Consider the following 18361-nt stretch of genomic DNA (forward strand, 5'->3'; position numbering starts at 1 on the left):
TTAATGCATTTCAGAAAATTCCTCTTATCTAAGTTGTTTTTTTTTTTAAATTCTTATGCTGTAGGTGAGTTTTATTTGTGATAACTTTGACCATAACTTTCATCTTACCCACAATTGAATAAGTGATGTTTTATTCTACATTGTTTCTACATATTTCTGTAACCCCGTCTATAATAATCAAGTTTTTGTGAGCCAATGAGTAAGCCACTATTTAACCTGGGGTTAAATGAAAACAACAACAAATAAGTTCTTGTGGATTGTTCTTTGATTTGTTTATTTCAACAACTTCATGTTTGATATGTGTACAAACACATTTACTGGGGTTGGACAAAATAATGCAAACACCTTGTTAAATGAAGTTTTATTACTTAATACAGAGTTGGTCCAACTTTGGCATCAATCACAGCTCTAATACATCAAGGAATTGATTTGTATATGAAAGCGAAATCGTGATGGCACCTGTGAACAGCGTCGCCTTTCTGGCACTTGTGCCGGATGGCATGTGTAAGGACTTTCGAGCGAGATCATTGCCAGTGTTCATGGACTGGCTCTTGTGTGGGTGGCACATAAAATACACCATTTTGAGCATGGCCGTTGCCAGTACCGCCTGACTGGCCTTCGTGCTGGTGGCACGTAAAAGCACCCACTACACTCTCTCAGTGGTTGGCGTTAGGAAGGGCATCCAGCTGTAGAAACTCTGCCAAATCAGATTGGAGCCTGGTGTAGCCATCTGGTTTCACCAGTCCTCAGTCAAATCGTCCAACCCATGCTAGCATGTAAAGTGGATGTTAAACGATGATGATGATGATGATGATGTTCTGAAAGACTGTTAGAGGAATTTTGAACCATTCTTCAAGTAAAACTTGCTGGTGCAGGTCTCCAGCTTGCCAGTTTTGCTCAAACTCTCCAATCCATGCCAGCATCGAAAACAAACGTTAAACGATTATGATGATGATGTTGATGAAACACTGTGGTTGATTTGTTTGACTGAACTCTTTGCGGTAGTGCCCCAGTATGGCCACAGTCCTATGACTGAAACAAGAAAAAGATAAAAGGTAAAGATAATGGAGTTCTAGATAGACTATCCTTGTAAAAGGACAAATATAATACTATGATGGTCTTCTTCATCAGGGCAGACCAAGGGTTAAACAACAATAACATCAACAACGAAAAGTTAGCAGTACCTATTTACATTTAGATGGACTCAGCTGTGGAAATTGAAGATTATTGACTGTAGACAATATGTTGTACCTTTGACAATACAAACTCCTCAACCATTCAGCTATTTGTCCAGTACTCCTCTATCAACAGAGCCATGTATACTCTACGACATTGAATAGGCAGGATATAAGCAATAATATAAAGAAAGAATATATGTGAACCTATCAGCTTTATGCATATATATATATATATATATATATATATATATATATATATATGTGTGTGTGTGTGTGTGTGTGTGTGTGTGTGTGTGTGTGTGTATGTATATATACACATATGTTTGTGTGTGTATATATATATGTATGTATGTATATATACATTTTTGTTTGTGTATGTGTGTATATATATATATATATATATATATATATATATACATGTATATATCTGTATTTGCATACAGGTTTTCCCCAATGTAATATTTATTTGCTATATCTATTATCTACTTCCAAGCTATTAAATTGTATTGTTCTAACTGTATTTGCATATTGTTTTATAAAGTTTATTATGTGCTGCTCTTAGACATTTGTAACACATAAAGAAACAATTAATACTTCTGCTGCTACTGTTGCTACTACTGCTGTTGCCACTCCTGCCGCTGTCACTGCTGCTGCTGCTACTACTACTACTACTACTACTACTACTACTACTACTACTACTACTACTTTTACTACCATTTACCTTTGCCACCACTACTAATGGTGGTGAATTGGCAGAGATAATTGCATCAAACAAAACACTTGACAGTATTTGCTCTCATGCTTTACATTTGGAGTTCAGATTCAGACTTGGCTAACTTTGATTTTTCATTCATCTGGGGTTGATGAAATAAAGTACTTGCCAACTACAGGGGCTGGAGGGTATATCAGCCGAAATGTTATGTTAACAACAAACAAGACGAGGACAAATATCCGTCAAATGTAAATAATGTACATAATTCTTCATCTCTTAAATCTAGAACTGTATAATGGTACATAGTATATTTATGTTAAGGGAATACTCATTTATTTCTGATATACTCAGCTCAGAAATGTTTGAGACACTTGCTCTTGCGCTTATGCTTCGTGCTGGTCTTCTGTTGTAGGAACCAGCAGTAGTCACCCATCGTGTGTGAATTGAACCAGCCTTGATACCTCCTTTACATCTCAGATATGTCCTGCTGCAACCTCTTACCATACTCATCACTGATGGCACCAAGATTCATTGAAAAAAAATCGAAATGAGAATGCAAGAAGTGCATTTTAAGGGACATTCAGCATTTCATTTTTCATACGCTGTTAGCATGTTGTTTATTAAATCAGCATAGTTTTCCACTCTATGATTTCCAAGAAAGTTTTGTACAACTAACACAAATGAATCTCATGCCATCAGCTCAACTGGATTCAGTTTACCTCTGAATTTGCAATCAGACATCCATTCTCTGATCTCAGGTTCAATGAAAATACTTGCTTTCAGTTTGCATCACTTTTCTCTGCACCAAATTTTACTTTTAGGTACTGGAAGCCACACCCATCATGTGTCATTGCTTTTATGAAGTTTTTCATGAGGCCAAGTTTGATGTGAAGGAGTGGAAGGAAGATCTTTTGCAGGTCTACCAGTGGCATATGCTGCACATTGTACTGACCAACTTTGCGCTCATCTCTTTTATGCCAGTCTTTTACAGTGTAATGATTGCTGTCATCACAGCTTTTCCAAACATACAAGAAGCATGTACTTTCGGTATATCCCAGCTGCAGTCCTAGGAGGAGGGAAATCACCTTTAAATCACCACAAATATTTCACTTATGAATTGAGTAATTAACTCCTTTCAGAATGAGTTCCATCGATTCATAAGTTTCTTTCATACTGACAACATGACCCACAGGAATGGAAGGTTTTCATTACTATTATGTAGTAACACAGCTTTGAGGCTAACCTTACTTGTGTCTGTAAACAATCTTCATTCATTAGTCACATGTACATGTCCTAGTTTTTGCATGAGTGCATTAATGTCAGTACAGAAACAAACATTATTTTCTTGCTTGAAAGAGACAGATAAGCCTTCATAGCGAGAACAGAAAATGGAAATTTCCATACCTTGCTGTAGTCTGGATCCCAAAACTTCTACCTTCTCATTTGAAAGTGCTAGGTCTCTTACTAAATTGTTCAAATCTTGATTAAACAAGCGTGGCTCATTTTTCTTAGAATCAACTATGTACTCTGCATCGATAGGAGAATCAGGGGGTTCATCATGCAACGTGTCAAGGTCTTCAACTGAATCATGTGAGAGGGAACTGGGACAAGGTTCTTGAAGTCATGTGGGACTAGTTTTAGAGCCAACTTACACAATTTTTGCTTTGATTTTCTTTGAAAAGCCACAAATATTAGTCATGCAAAAGTAACAATCAGAGACAGGATTGGTTGGATCACACCTTACCATTGGTACAACAAAAGGCATTCCCTTCCGTTTTCCATTCAACCACTGTGTAAGCCCTGAGTGACACATGGTGCAGCATATATGAGGTGTCCACCTCTTGTCTTGGTCCTCAACTTTACACCCAAAATAATATTTATAAGCAGTTTTTAATTTGGTGGCAATGTTCTTCTGCTGGTCATGCTGAACAAATTTTCCACAGACATAACAAAAGTTGTCTGGGTGATTCACACAGCCTCTCCTATTCATGATCTAACACAATGAACACAGTTAAAACAGTAACCACGCAGAGCGAGAGATACACATACCACACGTGACAACAGCACAAACAACACTGAGAGTTATCAAGAACAAACTGATGTATTTGGCACTTGCACACAATACGTCAGTGCCATCTATTGCTAAATTAAATAAACTTTCTCAGTTTGTTTTATTGCTGTTTAATTTTGAATTAAGACCGCTTTTATTTTAGCAAATTTTATAATACAGCCTTATATTTAGCCAAAAGTATAGTTATAATCTTGTGTATGCACATAACTCAAAATCCTGATGTGCCAGAACAATTCTGAATGTGGATTCAGAATCAGCATCCTCGATTTAGTCTAAAATACACGCTCTTGTCCAGTGTCATCAACCACTGGACTTACTGTCTTGAGTTCCAAGACACATAGAGCCAGTTACTCTGTCTCCATGGTGTATAAGTGACTAAAATCACAACATTGCCTCCGAATGGAATGCCAGTCCATTATGGTTGTGCCTGGTGAGCTGGCAGAATAATTTGCACACTGGACAAAATGCTGAGTGGCATTTCATCCATCTGTACATACTGAGTTCAAATTCCGCCAAGGTTGACTTTGCCTTTCATCCTTTTGGGGTTGATAAAATAAGTCTCAGTTGAGCACAGAGGTTGATTTAATCGACTTAACCCCTCTCACCAAATTGCTGGCCTTATTCCAAAATTTGAAACCTTTATTATCATCAATGTAATTTTTTGCTCTGTGCTCAAAATTTTTGTGAATCAACTTTGCTTTGCTCCTTCTGAGATTAATGAGAACCAGTTAAGTTTTAGGGTCAGTTTGTGACCTTATGCTTATGTTAGAAATCATTAACCGTCATTATTTCAAGTTGATGGTAGAATCAGCAGAGCAGAGGAAAAATATTTTGTTGGATTCAGTTAAATTTTTGAAGTTCTAATTTCAAATTGTGCTGGGTTGACTTCGGTCGTCATACTTTTGGAATCAATAAAATAAAGTAGCAGTTAAGGCAAAGCTGACAGGTTTTGTACACAGAATGTTATGAGCTGAAATAAATAGCACAAGGTATTTTGTGTAATGTTCCATCATTTCTGTCAATTAAATACTGGCACCTATTTGACTTACTAGACCCTATCTCCCCTCATCCCAAATGTGGTCCTGCACCAAAGTTAGAAATCTCAAACTTTCAACTGCAGAAAGCAATTTTATATACCAGACTATCTTTTGTTGAGATGTAGCATGTTTCATGGGATAATTCACAAGTGATAAACTGATAAACACTCCAATTGGCCAGTAACATGCCACTGATGATACTGAAAGGTATCCCAATTAAAGAATTGGTTTGAATTCTATACCTCTGCTTATTGATGGAATATAACTTGGAGAAAATACCAATTTCAATTTTTGTTAGATACGTTGTCTGATCAATAAGCATCCAGACTGTTGCTATAGTAACGAAGCTAAAGCATGGAGAGTGAAGCTACTTGGCACAGATTGACCTTTAACGCTGCTGTACATGCACACTAAGTTTTAACGTTCTAGCTCACTTATGCTGTTTACAACAGTGCTTGGAAGGAAGGTGTGTAGCGTGTGATCATCGCATTGACAATGACAGAAAATTGAGCAGAGAATCTGCAACAAATTTTGCCAAAAGCTTGGCGATACCTGCCCAGAAGCCTATGCAAAGTTTTCAAAAAATTAAGGAGATCTTGTGCAACTGAAACCCAAATGTTGTTTTGGTCAGCTGAAAGCAGTTTTGGCACAAACTTGGCAGACATGCATCTCATACACAAATCTTCAATGATAATGGACTGAACTGAACTGTAACTAATCCTCTGATAACTCATGGATGGTGATTCAATGATTTCTCATCACAGCTGCATGCACATCTGCTATGTTTTTCTCAGTTCTGCTGGTTGCAGGTCTCCAAGAATGTTCATCAATATTGACATTTTTTCGGCCATTTTGGAAACGTTTGAACCACTTGTACACTTGTGTACAGCTCATACACACTTCTCCATACACTTTCTGCAATGTTGTATAGGCCTCTGGGCAGGTATTGCCATAACAACTTTCTCTGTCATGGTCAATGTGACGATCACACACAACACACCTTCCTTCCAAGCACTGCAGTAAACAGCAAAAGTGAGCTAGAACATTAAAACTTAGTGCGTATGCATTGCAGAGCTCAAGGCCAATCTTTGTCAAGTGGCTGCACTCTGCATACTTTAGCTTTGTTACTATAGTAACAGTCTTGGTACTTATTGATCAGCACTTGTATTTAACATCATTGCTGGAATAATCACGAAGTTTAATGTTGAAGCTAAAAGGTTTTATACACAAGTCTATCTTTTGTTGAGATAGACTGATTGAATCATTACAGGACAGGACAAAATGCATCACTGTATTAGTTGCAGTTCTTTATGTTCTGAGTTCAAATATTACAGAGATCAGCTTTATCTGTCATCATTTTTAGGGTTGATAAGATACAGTAACAGTCAGGTACCACAACCGATTTAATAAACTAACCTCCATTCATGTAAATGTGCCTATGTTAGAAACAGTCATGTTAGAATCAGTCATTATAACATACTTTAATTATTACGATCAAGAAGAGATCCATTGGTTGTTGATTGATAACGTTGTTAGAGCACTAGACAAATACTTTGATGCTGGTAATTTTTCTGGTTCTTAGTGTTCTGAAGTGGTGGTGATATAATGACTGATGTTTCCCACCAAATTTCTAGTCTTGTACCTATGTGAGAAATAATTATTATTATCATTAAGGCAACAAGCTAGGCAGAATTGTTACTGTGTTGGCATTTCTTCTGATTCATTACATTTAGAGTTCATTCCACTTTGGTCAACTTTGCCTTTCATCCTTTAGTGGTTGATAAAATAAGTACCAGTTGAGCACTGGGGTTGATATAATTGTGTTGCCATGCCATCCCAACAGTTGGCCTTGTGTCAAAATTAAAAATCAATATTATTATTACTGGGAAGGGTGGCAATCTGGCAGAATTATTAGTCTGTTGAACAAAATGCTTAGTGATATTTCTTCCAGTGTTTTACATTCTGAGTTTGTAGTAACGCCTTGTCTCGTGCGCATGCGTAGTCATCAATATCCAAGTTTGGCGCCCTGATTCTTTCTCTTTTCTCGCCGGCCAGCGACGATGGCAGACGTCCAACAGCGGAGCTCTCTAACATGTCAGCACCAGAGCTTCACAAATAACTGCTGCCTATTTTCACCATAAATAAATATTGTTGTGTTGATAGTTCGGAGTTCTGCGTTACGTTGTTATTTAGAATTTAATATAGGAAAGCAGGTGTACACCTAATGGTGTATAACCACTTTCCTATAATTGGTGACCCCGAGTAAGAACGAACGCAGCCGAGGATTCTGATCTACCAACCGAATTCATGACAGCCAGTTTACAGCGACTCCATCAACAGCATCTCCAGCTACGACTACACACCGCCGTCGCCATCAACAACCACGACGAACTACAAGCATCGCCCCAACGTCGCCAACAGCATCAACATGACATCATTATCACCACACACATACAGAACACAGCTATAGCCAGTTCCAGCGCCGACGTCTTCACCACCAATGTACTGTCTACCACAATGTCGTGCGCCAGCAACCCCACCACCAGGGACACACCAATATCAACACACTCGGTTTTATCTTCACTGTATGAGTGGAGTATCCACTCACGGACAACAGTCAGAACTAACCAACTAGAATATTCAGTACCAGGTAACAGGTCTCAACTAGCATCCAACGCTCAACTACAGCTCTGCTCACTAACCACGACTTGCTGCGTATTAGCATTCCAAATCTCCTTGTGTAACTTTTATAGGATATTCCGTACCAGGTAACACAAGTCCCAGCATCGACGCTCAACTACAGCTCTGCTCCTTTGACCACAACTTCCTGCGTATGGACATGCTATAATCTTGTGTAACTCTTATACGAACTGGATTTTTTTCTCTACAGACACTTTTACTATGTTCTGTGTTTTTTCTCTCTCACACACACACTTGTGCACTCATATATTTTCTTTCCTTTCAGAAACATTGCATGCATGTATCTCACAAGTGTACATTCATTTCTTTGATTTTTCTTTGTGTGTGTTTGTGCCACATCTTGTGGGTGGTTTTCAGTAGCCATCCTGCCTCAGGCGTTCCTCCAATTTTCTATTTTCGTGCGTTCCGCACTGGCAGGGGAGCTGGCAGAATTGTTAGCACATCAGATAAAATGGTTAGCGACATTTCATCTGTTGTTATGTTCTAAGTTCAAATTCCATTGACATCAACTTTCTAACATCCTTTTGGGGTTGATAAATTAAATAGCAGTCAAGCACTGGGTTAGGGTTGATACAAATGACTAAACTTCTCCTCTGAAATTTCAGGCCTTGTACCTATAGTAGAAAGATTTATTATAGAGAAGGGTGGTGAGCTGGCAGAATCATTAGAATGTCAGAAAAAGTACTTTGTGGTTGTCGTTCTAGATCTCCATGTTCTGATTTCAAATCCTGCAAATGTCAACTTTGTTTTTCATCACTCCAGGGTCAATAAGACAAAAGTACCAGTCATGTACTGGGGTAGATGGTATTGAGTTACTTCATCCTTTGAAACCGATGGCTTTGTTCCTTTACTAGAGACCATTATTATTACTATGGACACTTGTGAAGGCAGTGAGCTGGCAGAACTGTTACTGCACCAGACAAAATGCTTAGTGGCATTTCTTCTGACTTTATGTTCTGAGTTCAAATGCTGTCAAGGTTGACTTTGCTTGTCATCCCTTCGGGGGCAATGAAATAGGTACCAGTTCAATACTGGGATTAATGATATTGACTTACTCCTTTCCCTAAAATTGCTGGCCTTGTACCAAAATTTGAAACCATTATTATGGACATTGGTGAACAGGAAAAATCTTCAGTGCATTGGCCAAAACACCTTGCACTAATTATTCTGGTTCCTTATGTTCTGAGTTCAAATCCCACTGAAGTCATCATTGCCTTTTATCCTAGAATTCAGAAAATAATGCATCAGTTGCTTCGCCATTCAAAAAGAGAAAAACCTCTCTGGCCTTGTGCCTATGTAAGAATTTAGTATTTTAAAACAGGAACAAAATATCAACTTCTTGGTTGAAAAGTATTCAGAACTGAGGTCATATCCTGTTATCCCTATCTTCTGCTCATGTTTTAGTCAATTGGTAGTGTTCAAACCAGGAAATTACTATCTATGTACATAGTTACCCTTCTCAATGTAATTGATAACTTTGTCCTCTTAAAATGCAGACTGTATGTTTTAATGTACAGTAATCCCTTGACTATCGCAGGTGTTATGTTCCAAAGCCCTCTGCAATAGGTGAAAATCCCTGAAGTAGAATTTTTTTTACTATTTTTATAATTTACTCTTTATTCTTTTACTTGTTTCAGTCATTTGACTGCGACCATGCTGGAGCACCGCCTTTAGTCGAGAAAATCGACCCCAGGACTTATTCTTTGTAAGCCTAGTACTTATTTTATCGGTCTCTTTTTGCCGAACCGCTAAGTTACGGGGACGTAAACACACCAGCATCAGTTATCAAGCAATGGTGGGGGGACAAACACATATATATATATATATATATACATATATACGACAGGCTTCTTTCAGTTTCCGTCTACCAAATCCACTCACAAGGCTTTGGTTGGCCCAAGGCTATAGTAGAAGACACTTGCCCAAGGAGCCACGCAGTGTATGTATATCTATTTTATTATTTTTATATATTTAAGCTTTTATAAACTCTTCCCACACTCTTAGGAGTACCCGTGTCTTCTCTTTTTTGTGGGTGAGGAATATAGTGATGGGCAGTTGCTGCCTTTTCTCGTGTAAGGAGGTTTTCATAAACTTCCATGGCTTCGTTGATTGCATTTCTGAATTGCAATGCATGAATTATGAGGGAGTCCCAATCTTCTGCCATTCTCTGAAGTTCTTTTGGTGGCCTACATCTGCATGCCTTCTCCCTTCCTTAAGCATGTCGAGGAGACTCACCTTCTTTGCTATAGTAAGCATCTTCCACTCACACTTAGGTCCACTGCCAGAAGCCTTAGAAGATGCAGAACATTTAGGTGACATCGTAGGACTTGATTCACAATTTTACATACAAATGTAAAACACCACCACGCACTCACCTCCAGAGTTTCACTTTCCATACAGTATGTGCGATTCTTTGTTTACTCATCTACAGTACACTACGTATTTTCTTTTAATATATTTTAATTTTAATTAATGTGTTATACAGTGCAGTACTGTACAGTATTTTTATTTATTAAACTTTTAGGTGTGAAAATGCTTATTTTACCACAGAAATAATTAAACTCTAAAAAAAATATAAATACTTATCGGCTGCAGAAACCTGTGATATACTGAGGAGTCCGCGATATAAATTTACATATATAACTGGAAAAATCTGTGACGTACTGAGGGCGCAATAGGTGAACCACGGTAGGGCAAGTAATTACTGTATACATATTTTAGGCAGTGTTCTTCACCCTGAAGGTAAATGATTAGAACTACAATGTTGACTAGACAATGGTGTGATGAGTGAAACACCAGTAGATATGGTATGATAGAAATACTGAACTAGGATATTGAATTGGTGTCATAAGTCAATACAACTAGATAACCAAAACTATTTAAAAATAACAACAATGAGCTTACCATATCACCACTTGACCTGCTAGAAATTGCACCCAACTGTCTTTAAAAAAATAGAAAGAAAAGGAGATACTGAAGAAGGCAGTTCTAGATACTCTATATCTCAATAAAAGATAGGATGGTCACAGCTCGAAGGCTCTTGATTTCACGATAAGTCTGTTTGAATAAGATTAATCTATGCTAAACAAAATGTTGGGTAGAGGATTGTGGTGGTGAGAATAGAGCACAAAACTATATGGAAATTAGCATTTAGTTGTTGTTTAGTCCTATATCAGCTTTGATATATCAAAGGTTTTCATCCACAACATTCCCGTTGCACTTTCGATTATATCATCCAATATGTTCTTCCTCTTTGTAATCTGAGAGAGATTTGGTTGTTATTTCTAGCAGGTCAAGTGAAGACATAGCTCTCTCTCATTGGGATGTTTTAGATTTGTGTTCATCAACTCTGATCAAGCGGACTCATGATCGAAAGCACTGCAGTCATGATCATCCTGTTTTTTTAGGAAAATCTCTTGAACCACATTATCTAAGGTGTTCTTCCTTCTTTCTTAAAGTGTGATTTAATCAGCTATTTTTTGCAGGTCAAGTAGCTATGTACAAGCTTCCATGCTGACTTTATGTTGAGATTAAACTCTACTCTATTTTGACATGGGTTTTACACCACTCCCTTTAAGATTAAATTCCTGTACAACATTCAATGACAGTTCTTGTTGTATTTTAAGCTAGTTTAGACATTTAACTTTGAAGGAAAAAAAAAAAACAGTACTTTGCTAAACACTTGTGCCACACCCAAAAGCTGATGGAATCAAGAGACAATAGCTCATTGTTTGTCCACTCATGTATTTTCCATTCCCCTTACCACCACTATGATAATGGCATTCAATGAGGAAGCCTCTACATGGTCACTTGACCTACTAAAAGCAGCAATGAAACCTCCCTATCATACTATCCCATCTTAAAAAAGTAGAAGATACACTTATCATCATTTAACATCTGTTTTCCATACTGGCCTTTGGTTGGATGGTTTGACAGGATCTGGTGAACCACAGGGCTGCATCATGCTCCATGTTAGCTATGGTGCAGTTTCTATGGCTGAATGCCTTTTCTAATACCAACCAGTTTACAGTGTTTACTGGGTACTTTTTCATGCCACCAGCACTAGCAAGGTTGCCATGTAACTTGTACAAGAAATAACAAGAAAAGGGATCATAAATTGATAGTGCAAGGTGACAATGATAAAGGTAGACCAAAGAACTGATAAGATCAGATATACCTTATAGAGAAATTCATGCAATGTGTAAACGAATAGAGATATACAGTGACATCAAACCAGCCAACCCATACCAGCACTGACAAATGGACGTTAAAGTGATAGTGAAGATTATATCAACTACATCCTGTCACTGTACCTAACCCTCTAGACCTATATTACAAACTTTGTTCAATCCACTTTATACAGAACAAGAAAAGTTTATAAAGCTTGGTTCTTGCTCAAGAATAGTTTCAAGCCTGTCTCTTAAAGATCTTTTCAAGCTTTCATTCCAATCTACACAAACAGTTATCCTAGACTATATATCAAAAGAAAGATCACTCAACAGATTGATATGAAGTTCCTCCCCATGACACTAACCTCTGATGTAGACATGCTGTCTCTTCTACTACTACTATAGTGGCCTCTGGTTATGTGTCACCTCCATTTAAGTACTTCTAACTCACTTCTCCCTGGCTTACTCATAACTTCCCCACTTCCCCAAGCCATTGTGCTTGCCCATCCATTCCTCTTTAGAACATTGCCATACTTCCACCTTGGAATTCTCTCACTGCGTAGATTTTGCCTGCAGCTGTCAACTTTTTACAGTTCAAATGAACGTTAGTAACATCAAACCCAATGGCCTCAGCCAGCCTACCAAAGGTCATGACCACAGCCCATTCCTATGTAAAAAGAAAAAAAGGACCAAAAGAAAAAAATAACAAATAGTTAAAAGAAATGGAAAGAGAGAAAACAATACATTCTTTAAAAAAGTAAAATGAAATACAGCAAATGGTCGGATAATTTTTTAATCTTTATTTCTTTACAAATCAAACATAGAATTCCACCAAGATATTACATGAAATCATAAGGAAGCCAAAAGATATGATACAGCCATAATATAACTAAGGCATAGCAGTTTTTTCTATATTTCTTTCAATGTATGCTATGGCTTCTCTTGATTTAGAAACAATATACTAAATAAACTAGAAATTATAAAAAAATAAAATTATGTTAGTGTCATCTTTCACCTCATTTTTGTTATTTCTAATTTTAAAATTTTGTTTTTCAATTTTTTCTCGAAGAATTGAAACAAAAATACAAAATAAAAATTATAGGACATAAATCAACAGCATTAACTAGTTTAATTTTTACAGAAGAGATTGACCTCAAATATATATATTGGTGTGCGTGAGAATATGTATGTATAGGTGAATAATCATTCTTACAAAGTGAGCACGGGGCATAACCCGCTATTAGATACAATAGCTCAAAGGTAAGACAGAGTGTCAGTTGCTATTTTATCCATAAGAAGTAGGATAAAAAATAAAAAAGAAAGCTATACAACTCTATTCTTCTCTTTAACTTGATTTAATCATTAAATGAAAAAAAAAATTCAATAAGAAAATCTGTAAATATATAAATAACAATAATTAAAAATTAAACAAAAAAATCCATCAAATAGTGAAGAATGGCTTCCATTAGTCAGCTGGATTCTCATCATTGTCATTATGGTTTGAGTTGCCCAAATCAGATGTTACAATTACTGTATCTGGAGTATCTTCATAAACCTCATGCACGATAACCTCAGTTGTATTATCACTAACAACATTCACTTCACCTGTGTCATCACTGAAATCAACAGCTCCATTGCCATTTTCAACAGAAATGTTTGAGGTCATCTCTGACAATTCCTTGACTTTATTTACCTCTTCCTGTGCATCTATGTCATCTAGTTCTTCCGTTTCTGATTTTATGTCCAATACAATATCATTTGGGATTGTAAGTGTCGTTGTCTCTTTCATAAGACTAGCTTCTCTCCCTCGGAAAGCAACTTTTTTCTGATAATGACTGATAATGACCGGATCTGTTGGACAGGTATTATAGAAGGCCTCAGCATTGTAACCATTTTGAAGATATCTCCACAAATAAACCAAGCTGCGTGGGATATCATAATTTTTCAGTATCTGCAAAGAGAGATTTTCATTGATGATAAAATGAAAACAACATCAAATTAAATTCAAGCAAAAAGGTTAATAGGTTAATAGCTAGAACCTGTTTTTAGTCCGATATGTTCCTTCCAAGTAATCTTAGCTCTAAATAATAAAAAAATGAAGGTCTTTCTAAAAGTGTTAACTACTTTTTATAAAACACAAGCTATATTAATATAGTTGCATTACTTGTAAGATTTATTTATTATTTTTTTTGTTAAATTTTTGGAAGACATGATGCAGAACATATATCTGAATATCTTCCAACTGTTACTGGACAGATTTTATGGGCAAAACCAATTGGTAGGAGCAGTCTGCAAACAAGATAGTTGGATAACGTCCATGAGCTGAGTTGGTCTCACTTGGGGATCCATCTGGATCAATTGCAAATGGCTGCTTCTGACAGAATCTTATGGAAGATGTGCTTGAGGACTCTTGCCCCCCCTAATCCTCCCAGGAATAAGTGGGTGAAGAAGATGAAATGAGATCTTATAACTATGTTTGTGCATAGATTAATGCTTTTTTCTTTTTAGAATTTAGAATGCACATAGATACTTTCTGAAAGGGAAGGATATCATCAACTGGATTAACTCAGATATATTGTAATGATATATCAATTCCAGAGCTTTAATAATCAATGTTATTTCTATCTCGTAAGAAGTGAAATCAGAATAAGGTATGAATCTAAATGCATAAAACCCTCCAGTCAGTGATATCCTTGTGTTCCAAACTATTTTTTTGTGTTAAAAGAAATGGACATTACTAAGGTAATCTCAGTGGAGAAACAACATTGGTAACAGCTGCTTCTTTGCAGCACAAACAGCAAATCACTCCAGAGTCATAATCCTAAATTGCCATGACAATGTAACATCCTGTTAGCTATTCACGCTTTTGTTTTTAAGCAATATTTTCTTTTGTACTTGTTCTTTTTATTGATATATAAAACGAGTTAATGTAAAGAAAAGGGACTTCGTATAACCTTGAGAAGAAAAAGCTCTACATCAATTATGTCACTTTTACTGCACCTCCCCTTCCTTAGATTCCTAATTAAATGCATGGCCCAATCTATCCTCCCTAGAACTATATCTCATAGAGAAGCTCTGTGTAACTACTCAATCTGCAAATAATAGTAGCTAAAATTTCCTCAAATCACAAACTGATGACACACAAAAAAAAAAAAACACTTCAGCTCATGTAGTTCTGGATATAAAGAAAGATGGGATGGTATTGGGTGGACCACATTTGATCACACGCCTACTTCATCAGGGCTGACCACACAACAATATCTCTCTAGATTGCCTTCCCTTATATACTTTTCCCCATGCAATTAGTATCCTGCAACAGCTTAAAAATAAGTTTTATTTATGCTGTAATCCTTAATTCCCAAGTTGGAAGAACCTCAACATATTAAGGACTCTGTAACTACCCCTTCCAAGATTAAATAATACTCTATGAAACCAGGAAAATTCTTTGTAAGCCAACTAAAACTAAAGACTTCTATGGCAGAAGGCTACAAATTTCTAGAAGAGAGAGATGGGACTGTGTTAAGTTCATGTTGGACATGGCTGTGTTAGGGACTTCTCAACCACGAGATTCTGGACTCAATCCCAGTGTAGCAGCACATTCATCATCATCATCACTTAATGTCTGCTATCCTTGCTGACATAGATTAAACAGTTTGACTGGAACTGGTAAGCCAGAGGGCTGCACCAGGTTTCAGTCTGATTTGGTATGATTTCTATGGCTGGATACCCTTCCTTACACTAACCACTTTGAGAATGTAATGGGTGCTTTTTAACTTGCCACTAGTATAGATGTCAGTAATGGCCACGATTATGATTTCACAGGTGCCATTTACATGACACTGGCAACAGCTACAACTATGATTTTACTTCACATGACAAGTGTTCTCAAGCACAGTATATTGACTGTTTTCTTCTGCAACCTTAAGTCGACCAATACTTTATAAGTAGAAGTTGGTAGATGGAGATTATGCGAATGATATGTGCGTGAACATGCATGTATCTTTCATCAATGTATATTATTAGAGTAAGATATAAAGATCAGTGAGTAAAACTGAAAAAATAATCTGTGATTTCCGAACAAAGTTTTTTGCATTAAGTTGGACACACCCTTGTCACTCACACTATCAGAAACACAATGAACCAGTGATTGGCCTGTTGAAAACTAGTAACCAATGATACTATTGTTAACAAAATGGGATATAAAATAAATAATAGATGTCCTCAAGAGTATCAACAACAAATGAACTCAACTGACTTTGAAAAAGAAAACCAGTTCAGTAGTTCTAACTGACAAAACCACTCTCTCTCCATTCATATGCAATATCTTTCATAAGTAGTTAGTAAAGCAATATTTGTTTTCAGCTTTAGTTTATGAATGTAAGTTTCTAATTTTTCAATGAAGTCATGGAATCAAGTATGCTTTTCTTATTTTTTGTTTCTGACAAACTTAGTTTATTTCAATGAAACCTTGATTAATTGGTTCTAATCTTTCTGACTATATTTTGATTAATAATTCTTCTCTTCATGACAGCTCTATAAATGTAGTTCTAAAGAGAAAGGATATGGCATAACATCAAGTGAGAAATCTAGGGAAGTTTGCCTCTTACAACCCCCACCCTCACTAAGTCTTTGGATATTTAAGAGTCTGTAAAAAATAACTGAATCTCGATATACAACAAAAAGTACGAATATTCTAGTAAAAATGAGTCTTGTTTTTCTCCAATACAAAACTGGCAGGCTAATAGCTAAGTGAAAGTAATTTAAACTTACAGCAGCTCTATGTTAAATTTTGTGAAAAAACATAGATAGAAGAAAAGTGGTTTTTAGCTGCTAATTTTATTGAAAAAAATGTTTACAAAACAAAATAGTAGAAACCTTTGAATAGGAAATCATCAATATATGACTTCTATAGAATTCTCCAATTTGGTTTTGATTTCAGTCAAAGCTATTTTAATTTACTATGGAAAATGTCTTTTGTACAGGCAATGTCAGGAGAGGATATATCTTGCCAGTAACAATTATCAGGCTTAGATATAGATCTTAATGGTTAAACTTTGAAGGAACCTGAAAGACAGGAATAATATATCTACAGGCTTAAGCTGTTGTAACAAGCCCGGCAGATAAACCTACATGAAGTTATGTTACATTTAGAACAACATTCTAGCAGGGCACACAAGTTAAAGCATGGTGTACTTAATATGAAATGCAGACAAATTAATATTTCCCTTAGAGTTGGATAAAGAAAACAAAAACCTAGAGGTAGTTGTTGATAACTATCAAAGAAAAAAAGGAAATGATTTTTTAAAAATGATCTCAAAGGTAATTTAGATGTTTAGGGGAATGAAAGTCTGATCTTAATTTGTAGGTAGGGATAAGTATAAACATGTAGTAGGCTGCAGCAGCAAAATCCTATAGTCATCACTTGCAAGTAAGTATGACTTGGTAGCATGTACCATAGTTTGGCTAATTGTTTTAAATGCTTATTTAGTCATAAATAAGACATACACTCTCTTGATCCTCTTGTTTTTGACAAAGCAGAAGATCCAAGAAAGGGCTGCACTAGCACTACACAGGTATTTATTTCCAGCTGAGTAGACTGGAGCACTGTGAAATGAAGTACCCTGTTCAAAGGGACAACACATTGTCTGATCCCGGAATTGAACTCATGACCTTATAATTGTGAGCAGTTGCTCTAATATAGTTTATAAAAGCTGATTAGTTGTTATGTGTGAAGTCTAAAATTGTAGATATTTTTCCTCTTTGGTTCCACCAAGTATTTTTCAGGGAAGATGGGACCACAAATTAAATGAAGTGTAGCAAAAAGGTAAGAGAAGTTAAAAAGAGATATTTCTCACAGAAGATATTTTAATGAAATTGCAAAATTGTATCTATTTCAAATATCATTCGAAACAGTAAAAGATCTTTAAATTTTAAATAGATTCAGGTTTTAAGTATAAACAAAGGTAAAAACAAGACTGTCATATCCAGTAAAAGATTTCATTCTCATTCACTTAGTACCGTGTAATTAAAACTAAGTGATGGTTCTAATAAGATTTTGGGGTTTCAGAGATATTTTAAATTCTAAACATAGTTGAATCTTGAGTTTCTCATGTTGCTTTTATATCAAAGATCAGCTGGTGCAATTTGAATTGTCAAATTATGAGGAGAGATAAAAATATCTGGACTCTGCACAAACCACAACACAGGCAACTTGTCTAGAAGAGTGGTAATTCTTAATCAAAACTTATACAAAGTAAAGAAGACCTATTAGTCCTAATGTAGCCCTGTAGTATGATAGACACTGTAAGACCCACCTGTCCAATCAAAGTTAGCATGGAAAAGCAGATGTAAAAATGAAGATTAGGAGGTTTTTGAGACTTTACTGTATAGTTAAATATTTTATTGTTCAAATATCTAGTAACTAAGTAAAAAAAATTTTAATAGTAATTTAGTCTGGGAAGCAATGCTCACAGCCTTTCAACAACTATATAAAA

General features: G+C 36.2%; 1 protein-coding gene across 1 annotated transcript in view; it reads right to left on the reverse strand.

Annotated features, from left to right (window-relative positions):
* Window positions 1-12642: 12642 nt before the first annotated feature.
* LOC106877909 (chloride intracellular channel Clic) overlaps window positions 12643-18361 on the reverse strand; it is a 57417-nt gene continuing 51698 nt past the window's right edge. Inside the window, exon 4 of the mRNA XM_014926960.2 lies at window positions 12643-13818. Within this exon, the coding sequence (XP_014782446.1) occupies window positions 13333-13818 (486 nt within the window). The 3' untranslated portion in view covers window positions 12643-13332. The remainder of the gene's footprint in view (window positions 13819-18361) is intronic.

This window comes from Octopus bimaculoides, chromosome 2, assembly GCF_046866305.1.
Source record: "Octopus bimaculoides isolate indiv1 chromosome 2, ASM4686630v1, whole genome shotgun sequence".
NCBI lineage: Eukaryota > Metazoa > Mollusca > Cephalopoda > Octopoda > Octopodidae > Octopus > Octopus bimaculoides.